The sequence below is a fragment of the Chaetura pelagica genome, unplaced genomic scaffold, assembly GCF_000747805.2.
Source record: "Chaetura pelagica isolate M959 unplaced genomic scaffold, ChaPel_1.0 scaffold72, whole genome shotgun sequence".
NCBI classification, from domain to species: domain Eukaryota; kingdom Metazoa; phylum Chordata; class Aves; order Apodiformes; family Apodidae; genus Chaetura; species Chaetura pelagica.
This window is the reverse complement of record NW_009952560.1, coordinates 3017854-3027360: the sequence shown is the minus strand read 5'-3', so window position 1 is coordinate 3027360 and position 9507 is coordinate 3017854. Positions and strand designations below refer to the sequence as shown.

Genomic DNA, 9507 nt, shown 5'->3' with positions numbered 1-9507 from the left:
TGTCTCCAGGCTCTGCTCCCAAAGCTGCTGGGACTCAGCAGGGCAAGGTCTGGCGCAGCTGCCCCACATCTGGGCTGAGGTTGCTGAGGTTGGGGTTTCAAGCTCCTTTATATCATGTCTTTTCATTTCCAGCACACAGGCAACCAGCACCATGTGCCAGGAGACTTGTGGGGGGCCGTGCACCAGTACGTGGGATTCACCTCCAAACCTGAGCAGGTGCCACACTGCAGGGACACTGGCTTTGCTGCTGTCATGGAGCTGCAGGTAAGAGCCTGGGACTGGTCCCAAGGGGCTGAGGGCAGGGGCAGGTGGGAAGGACTGGGGTGTTGGATGGCTCTGTGGGGTTGTGCACCACAGCACCCTCTCCCGTGCAGCTCAGCAGTGGTGTGGGAACAATCAAGGTGCACAAACCTGGCTTTTGTACCCAAGGGGAGCAGCGTGGCCCGTGAGCCCAACCACAGGGAGTCCCTGGCTGCTGCTGCACCCAAAGAGCAGGGCCAGGAGCCCGAGGCTGTGCCCTGTGCAGGCTCATCAGGCTGCTCAAACCAGGAGCACAGCTTCTCTCCAACAGCTTAGTCGTGCCAACGACCGGGGTCACGCTCACACCACATTAACAGCCCAACGTTTACTCAGAAAACTTTATTGTATCAAAAGTCCCACCTTACAAAAGTGCAAAGAAGAGTTGCTTTGGGCCCCGTGCCGGCCACGCAGCAGGGAAGGCAGGGCCAGCACCCAACAACCCAGCAGCAGTCAGAGGGGTCAGCAAAGTTCCAGCAAAGTCAGCCTTGCTCTGACCTGCTGCAGTGGTGGAAACTGGTCTTGGTGTGGGAGGAAAGGAGCTGTGGGCAACCTCTGCCATTAGCAAATGGCATGGACTAAATGCCCCCAGGGAGCAAGACCAGGAGAGCAGCACAGGGTGCCTGTCTCCTTCCTGGGCCAGCCCCAGGACACACTTCTGCCTATCACAAGTGACATCCCAGTGCAGTGCAGGAGAGGGACCAGCTCTCAAGCACTTTCTTCCCAGGTGCCTCATCCTCACCCCCTTCAAGAACTCTCCATGTGGGATAAAACTTCACAAGTTAACCAGAAACTGAGCAAAGTGACTCTTTACAAGGAACAGAGAGGGAATTCCTTCTCCTGCACCATCCTCCTACTGGGACACCACCACGTGCCCTCCTGCTCCATGCACAGCTCCCCAGTGTCAGTGGTTCTAGCCATCACCAGTGAGGAGCCGGACCAGTATGCCCAGCAGCAGGACAGCAATGGCAGTGGTGGCAGCCAATACACGACGGATGATCAGGGCCTTCCATGGCACAGGAGGAAGAGCAGGGACAAATGCCAGCTCCTCCTGAGTGATCAGCTGGTGGTCAGGTTGCCTCTCACCTCCCACCATGTTCTCAGGCAGGACCACAGTGTCTGCGGTGTCAGCATCCACAGAGACACAATCTGTGACAGAGAGGTGAGTGCTGCAGGGAAGCTGAGCTGCCCAGCCTGATGCTGCCCAGGTGCCAGTGCCAGTCCCCAGGGCCCTTTCCCAAGGCTCAGGGACACAGGGACATGCCACAGCACGGTGGCAGGTGTTCCCAAGTATGGCAGATGCTGGCTGTCAGCCCAGGCTCTTCCCTAGAGCAGCCAGGGTGGTGACAGGGGCAATAGGGTATCTTGTACCCAGTTCCTAAGTACAGAAGTGCCACTGGGTCATCTGGGCAGACATGGCTGCCATGAATGTAGATGACAGGAAGGGTTGGGTGGAGAATTTGGGTTCTCTCCCTATTGCCAGACCTGGTTACATACCTACAGCAGATGTTTTGTTAGCAGCTGTGTCACTGGAGTTCACATCTTCCAGTTGTTTTTTCAGACCAGCTCGGACTTGAGCCTAAAAACACATGGAAGGGTTGCTCTTCCCAGAGCAGGGGTGTCCTGCCCAGCCAAGCAAACTTCAGCCTTCTCCCTCCACAGCCAGCGTGCTCAGCACCAAACTGCTGCTCCACTGGAGGAGAGGGACAGATTCTGATTCCCTTTTGCCTCTTCCCAGAGGGCTGTGACACTGTACTGGGACAGGAACTCCTCTGAATCTCCTAGAGAGAAGCACAAGCCTCACCTCCTCTGCAGCTTTCTTCCAATCCATGTGCATGACAAAAGCCGAGAAGGAAAGGGCTTGTAAAGAGATGCAAATGATCATTCCCACCCACAGACCTGAGGGATGGAGAGTTACTTCAGGGAGGGCCTGAGGAAACCCTGCTTTTGCCTCCCACTGCCTCCATGCCCAAGGACTTCAGATTATCACCCCGTGTCTAACTCCACCTTGATGGAAGAGGAAACAGCTCCTGGGCATCCTATGCTGGGGGCATTTGGATTTACTGGAACAACCTTGGAGGTTTTTAAGGCCAGGTTGGATGAGGTTTTGTGCAACCTGATCTAGTGGTGGGGTTCCCTGCTCGCGGCAGGGGGATTGGAACTTGATGTCTTTAAGGTCCCTTCCAACCTTCATGATTCTATGATCTCAGCCCCAGTCGGAGGGGGGCAACTCAGAACCTGCAGCAGCTGAACCCTGGGATCCAGCCCCACCGCAGCAGGATCTGAGCCCAAGGCTCGGGATGGCAGCTGGTCCAGCGCCGAGCAGAGGAGGGACACGTACCCAGCACCCCCATCCTGGCTGCAAACATCAGGGAGATGCCGACGGGGAGCCCGATGCCGTAGTACCCGATGGCGTTGGCGGCCGCTCCCAGCTTCTGGCGGCCCGTGCCCCGCAGGACACCCCCGCAAGTGGCCTGGGGAGAGCGGGCAGAGGGTCAGGAGGGGATGGCACCTGCTGCGGGAGGAACCGGCACAGCAGCTCTGGGCTGTGGCACAGCCCGGGGACCCAGGGAACCCGCAGAGCCAAGAGAGACCCGGGCGTGGGGCTGTGCGGGGCTCCAGCTGCTGCCCCAGGGGCTGTGTGCCCAGGGACCTGCCAGCAGACCCTGCAGGGCTTGCCAGGCTGCCTGGGTCCCTCTGCCAGGGACAGGCAGGAGGCAACAGGCTGAAATGACTATCTAACAAGTTGTAGGAGCACTGCTGTTGAGCTGTGAGTGCCTGACCTCTCTGAAGATCCATCTGCTCATTTGAGCTGCTCTGACAAGCTAGTAAAGAGCTGAAGCCTTGTCAGGGGAAAAGGGGGAGGAAGAGCTGGGTTGTTCTGCAGCAAAGGGCAGCTCCAACCTGCAGAGAGGAGGAATCACTCCCCGTGCTGGAATACTCACTGCTGCTGCATCAAACAAGTGGAACGGAGCAAAGATGATCATCACTTTGGACACCAAGGTAGCAATCTCCCTGTTGGGAAGATGCAGGTACTGGTCAAGAAAAACAGCATGGCCTGGTTGCAAGGAACACCAATTCTGACCTATCTCCCTCAGCCTGATCCCAGCCCAGGAGACCTGAGGGGATGTGTGCAGCTTGGGTACCACCACAGCAGTGGCCCAGTGTCAGCAGTACCCATGCTGCCCCATGGGGAGGAACCTTTGGGGAGCATGGTTGCCAGATGGAGGTTTATGAATTATCTCTGTCAGCAGAGTTTGAGCAGCTCCTGGGATGTAAATCACACCCTCCAAGAACATAATAACACTCCAGAGCAAGCTGTTAACCCACTTGTCATCGGTGAAGATGTACCCCACCACGTCCTTCAAGGTTCCCAGTAATGTTGCAACCACCACAGCAAAAACTTCTGAAAGAAAAAGGAACAGTCAGGCTGTTTGCCTCAAGGGCAGCAGGTCCCACTCTTTTATTCCCCTCTGCAGGACCTGGGCTGACCTGTGCACAGCAGGGCAGTAATGCAGGAGGTCTTGGCTTGCACCACATCCCCTGATCCCAAGGCATTGCCCACTCTGACACTGGCAGCCACACTGAAGCCCAGAGGCACCTGAGTACCAGGAGACAAGGAGGAGGTGAGTGGCAATACAACCTGCAGTGATTTTCTTCTTCCTCAGCAGAGAATTTGGGACAAATTACCCCTGCAGTGAAGGGATTTCTCATCTGCAGCCCTCCCTGGGTGTGCAGCAGCACAGCAGGCTTGGGAGCCATCACCTGCCTGGTACTGACTTCTCCTTCCCTCCCCAGCCTTGGCCCATGGAACCAATGTTTGGGGGCTCCTCCCAGGCTGACCTCTGTGTAACCACCCAGCTCTTACCATGTATGCTGCACTGGAGAGCTCATAGATGATGGACTGTGCACCCAGCTCCACCACACTGAGCAGCCCTGGAAAAGATTCATCACTTTGTGAGGTCAGAATTAAACTCCTCCTTTGCTGACAAGGAGGCAGTGACCACAGGGTGCCCATCTAACTGATGCACCATCCTGCAGAACCAACCCCACAGGCCAGGGTTGGAAGATGACCTGTTGAAGCAAAGGATAAAGAGGATTTGGACTCACCTGCCAAGAAGCTCCCAATCTCAAAGGTCCACCATTCAATACACATCATGAGCATGCCAGGTATTGCCAGCTGGATAAACGAGCCCCAGTCCAGGAGGCAGTCCCTGCTCCAACCTGCAGTGAGGAGGTGAAGCAAGATGAATTCATGGTCTCCCTCTCCTGCCCTGCAGGGAGCCATACACTGCTGCACACTGAGGACAACAACCAGGAGCCACAGCTCACAAGACATCAGCCTGTTGTCCCAGAAATCAAGGTGCACCACCGAGAGTCAAGGTATTTGCATTAATACCCAGTTCTGAGCAGATAAAGGGAGCCAGGTGGTATTCCATAAAACCATCCCAGCTTCCCAAAACACAAGGGCTACTTTTATCCACATGCAAGATTAATTTGTTTCTAATTATATTCTATCACTTGTGTACATGACTGGTTAGCTAGTTCTTTCCTGCCATTTAAAGTGACAGTGCTTAAAAATGTTACAACCTGCTGAAAGAGCAGGGGGCTTTTGGTTAGTAGGGGTCCCTCTAGCCTATGGGCAGGTATTTCAGTGTGCTAATAGGACACTAATATGCTGATGAGATGTTAATACAGTGAGTCCAATTAGTCAGTGTTTTCTACCTCGTGCCCAAGGCTATAGTCAAGATAAGGTGTGGGGAGTGTTCCTGCCCATCCCTTTCATCTGTGTCACAGCCTTGTTTCAAGGACAGACTGTTGACTACTTGGGACATGCTTTTCTCCAGTTTTAGCTGTTTCAGTGTTATGTCAGCTCTGCTTTTACTAGTGTCTCTTTGTTCTCTTTTATGTGATTGTTTGTTGTTTTTTTTCCCCAAGATGTTACTTATTTCAATTAATAACAGACAGGCCTGGCCTTGCTGTACCCTGGTGCACTCCTGAGTCTGGGTGATCAGCAGGTTTTTTTTTAGGGCATTGGGGTGGTGGCTACAGCATCCACCTCCTGTGAGGGGAGGGTCATCCCTTAGTCAGACCTACATCCTGGGTCCTGGTGACGGTGTCAAACCCCAGAGCCCAACATTGGTGTTCTGAAGGATCAAGCTAGGAACAATACCTCCCCAGGTCTCCACATGGATCTTCTTCCACCACACGTATAGGAAGAGGAGAGTGGCCTGGGTGTACTGAGAAACAGTGTTAGCCCAGGCAGAGCCCCTGGGGAGAGAGACAGGCAGATTACCAAAGGCATCCTCCTCCTCCTCAGCCACAGCAGGAGAGACCTGGTGCCACCCAGAGAGCCTTGCTGCACGTATTGGGCAGATCCCTGCAGCCTTATCTTTCCAGGTTGGCTGGCTGGGGGCTGGGGGGGGGCAGAACTGGGCACCCAAGACCCCCCCCACAGCCCTGAGCAACCCCCTGGCAGCACCTCTGCTCACACTTACACCAAGCCCAGCTTCAGTGCATACAGGAAGAAGGCGTTCATGGCTGCGTTGAGGATGTTGGCTGCGATCCCCGTCAACACCTGAGGCAAAATGATCCCCTGGAAGCCAAGGAGAGACTTTGGGGTTTGCTTCCACAGCACTGCACAGCCCCCACCCCAGCCAGCAAACCCAGGGGAGAAACTTGCATCCCTGCCCAAGGAGAAAGCCAAACAGGTGGCTGCTGTTTCAGGTAAAGCTGGGTTGTGTTAGACACAGAGAAGGTAGCACAGAGGGTTCAAGAGCTGGTGCAGTCAACAAAGTGCAGAGCTGGGAGGTGGCAATGGGGAAACTGAGCAAACTCAGAGTGGTTTCTATGAGCACTCCCTGCCCTGCAGGTCCAGCTGAGGGCTGTGCATCACACATTCCTCCACCCAGCTCTCCCCAGGACAGGATGTGGCTCCAAAACTTTATCCATGTGCCTAGGAATACCTTTCACTGATGGCCCAGAACCTGGTTAGTTATACAATACCTGACTTAGTAAGTATCTTGTCTGCAGCTGGTACAGAAACACCGCCTGCAAAAGTCAGCATGAGAGAGCTTGGAAACCTTGCACAAAAGCATTAACTTCCAGATGTTTATTCCCCAGGGGTACTGCTCCCTGTCCTGGAGGAATCTCTCCAGAGGGACACAGTGAGAGCTGAGAGCCAAGCAGCTGGGAGTGTGTGTGAACAGCAACCTGCAGCCTTGATCTCAGAGCTAAGAGTGAGCCCTGGAGCCCCTGGTTCCAACGTCCACCACCAGTTACCCAGTGTGCAGGGACGTGGCCTGCAGTAAAAGTCTTTGCAAGACCACGTTTGCTGGTCCAGCAGCTGCTGGCCAATACAATCTGTTAGGGTCCAAGATCAAGGGGCACGTTGTAAAAGCCTGAACCATGCAGCCCTGTGACCCACCCAGCAAAGACCCTCCCTCCTTCCCCAGATGTTCCTGAGGGAATCAGAGCTTCTAACAGCTTCAGCAGCAACTTACAGGAAGTGCTGGAATAAAGATCATCACGTAGACCTGAGTTAACCTGGAAAGAGAGTTGTTTCCCCAGTTAATGATACAGCAAAGGAAGAGCCAAACCAAGCAGCGTTGCACTTGGGCTCCAGGGAGCCTGGATTTCAACACTGCCCAGCAACCCAACCACAGCCAAACGTCTGATCCAGGAGGGCTGGATCTCAGCCCTGACCTGGAGACCTCGGGGTCCTGTCGGATGAGCAGGAGGATCCGCTCGGTGTTGATGAAGAGCGCCCAGCAAGGGAAGCAGCACAGCAGCAGGATGAGGATCCCCCTCTGCAGGATGGTGCCCACCTGCTTCAGGTTCTTGCCACCGTAGGTCTGTGACAGGAGAGAGGACCAAGGTGAGTGTAACCAGGAACAAAAGAGTCTGGGCAAATGCTCAGGGCAGCAAGGGGCTGATGAAATGCATTCCCCATGCCCTGCAGTGGCTCTGCCAGCCTGGTTGGGCACAACTGGCTCTCAGGTGATTGCACATCCCCTTGCTTCCTGGGCATGACCCAGGGGTCCCTGGGGGAGCTGCAAGGAGGGAACTGGCTCCAACCAGTGCATCTGTAGCTCCATGTTGTCTGGAAGTTGCCATCTTCCTGCCCTTTGTGCTCAGATCACTCTGCACAGGAGCTGAGACACCATCAATCAAAGCCACCAGGCATGAGAAAGGGGGAGCTGCCACTGACCTGGGACATCAGGGTGTCACATGCTGAGGCTAATCCAGCACCTATGGAGATGCCTGTCACATTGATGACCTGGAGGAGAGACAAAGGACTTGGGTAGCAAGGGAGGCTGAGAGGGGACCTGGCCCGAAGCACTGTGTCCCTCCCAGCTGGGTGGGGAGACAGTTCTGCAAGGAGTCTTTGGGAAGTTTCCAGCCCTTCTCTGTTTCACAGGATAACACACTTAAATAGCCTTTTATCTCCTCTGGTGTGGAAAAAGATCCTCTGTCAAAGGGTGAATATCTAAACGGCCACAAGCAGTGCTGCTCTGAGCCACAGGCACCCACCTAGGCCTGGCAGTCCAGAGAGCTGGTCACAGGCTGCAGATCCCTGCCCAGCTGCTGGCCTTGCCCCCCCCAGCCACTGGCTGCCCAGTTCCCATCTCCTGCCTGTGCTCTGGGCAAAAGGAAGGTCAATTTGGTGGATGCAACGTTTGTGTTGCATCAGGCTGTGCTTATGCACAGGGTCCTCACACACACTCTTCTACAGGGCTTTTGAATTTTTTCTTTTCTCCTTTTTTTTTTTTTTTCTTCTCCTTTTGTTTCAGGGCACATCACTCCTGCTCTGAGGCAGAGAGGGGGCAGGGTGAGGCAGAGAGGGGGCAGGTGATACGTACGGACACGGCCAGGGTCACTGCATCCAGCTCAGCCTTCCCCAGGTGGCCACAGAAGATGGAGCTGACCACGCTGATCAGGAACCCCAGCAGCTGGGCAACAAACTAGGGTGGGAGGAGGAGAAGATGGTGAGATGAGGACTGATTAGGACTTGAGGAATCACCGCCCTTCCCCCAGGAGCTGGACTATGGACAGCCTGGCTTCCTGGTGTCACCTTGTCCCAAGGCCAGGGCTCTGCTGTCCCGGGAACCCTGTGCTGCTGGGGCAGAGCAGGCAGCTCCAGGGTTTGTGCAGGCTCCTGGTGGCTTTGCCCTTCAGAGCAGACCTCTACCTGCCCTGTGGTATCTTGGTGTTGTGCAGCCAACCTGCCAGGGGGCTTTGTTGACGTGGGGCTTAACAGTTTTACCAGAAATCCTCTTTTCCAGGGTGAAAGACACATGGAGAGGGACAATGCAAAAATCCCAGTGCTTTTTTCCACACTTCTGTGCATCCATGGGAAGCTCTCCTCCCAAGCCACAGTGTCCTCTCCTCCTGGAGAGATGCCAGGTCCAGCCTGCTCGTTCCCTGCCCAGGGCCACAGCAGGGCTGATCACTGCTGTCACAGAGATTGCTCTCCAGACCTCACTTCCCCTTGGCAAAGAGGATGGCCCCTCTGCAGGTGTCCCAGGCACAGCGTGGTGGCACAGCTAGAACCAGATGGTAGGAGTTAAGAGGCATTTATACCCACTGGGGGGTGGGCATGGCTGGGGACCATGCCCAGGGTCTGCTGATGCTCCTTTCCACCCAGCAGTTGGCAAGCCCAGAGCCCAGTGCTGCCAGAGAACCAGCTCCTGCAGGGGCTGAGGAAGAGCAGAACCAAACCTTCACCTCTCCAGACCTCCCACCACTGCCTGCAGATGCAGAACTCCTGCCAGGCCCCAGCATGTCGGACCTGCTGCTGTGAGTAATCCTGGTAGGAGGGCTCCACACCTCCACGGTTGTTCCAGGGCAGGGTTTGACATTAAATAATCATTTACTCCCCAGAGCAGCAGGTTTGGTTGGAGCTGAGCCCTGCACGTGGAGGGGCAGGGACCGAGCTGGGGCTCGTGTTCAGCTACAGAAACTGAAACCCCTCTGCACTTCCTCGGCCTCCTGATCGCAGCAGGTCAGTGCTTTGATGCCAGGAAGGGAAGCTCAGAAGTTCATCACTTGCTACTTATTTACCAGATAAAGCAGAAGCACAAAACTTGACCCTCGGGGGCTCGGGCAGGGCTGAGCTGCGGGTTCCCTCCCCCGCGCGGGAGGGACGGGGCTGGGAAGAGTTTTCCGGGAACAATTTGCATCCCCCCCCCCCTTCCCCAAACCCAGCAG

General features: G+C 55.3%; 1 protein-coding gene across 1 annotated transcript in view; it reads right to left on the bottom strand.

The window, feature by feature from the left end:
* Positions 1–1210: 1210 nt before the first annotated feature.
* Positions 1211–9507, bottom strand: part of LOC104398973 (multidrug and toxin extrusion protein 2-like) — a 50637-nt gene continuing 42340 nt past the window's right edge. Inside the window, 17 exon segments of the mRNA XM_010009131.1 lie at positions 1211–1446; positions 1795–1876; positions 2102–2196; positions 2639–2771; positions 3243–3312; positions 3628–3703; positions 3790–3898; positions 4166–4233; positions 4408–4521; positions 5471–5568; positions 5796–5893; positions 6304–6348; positions 6801–6843; positions 7003–7151; positions 7508–7576; positions 8160–8307; positions 8783–8843. Coding sequence (XP_010007433.1) covers positions 1211–1446; positions 1795–1876; positions 2102–2196; positions 2639–2771; positions 3243–3312; positions 3628–3703; positions 3790–3898; positions 4166–4233; positions 4408–4521; positions 5471–5568; positions 5796–5893; positions 6304–6348; positions 6801–6843; positions 7003–7151; positions 7508–7576; positions 8160–8307; positions 8783–8843 — 1694 coding nt within the window.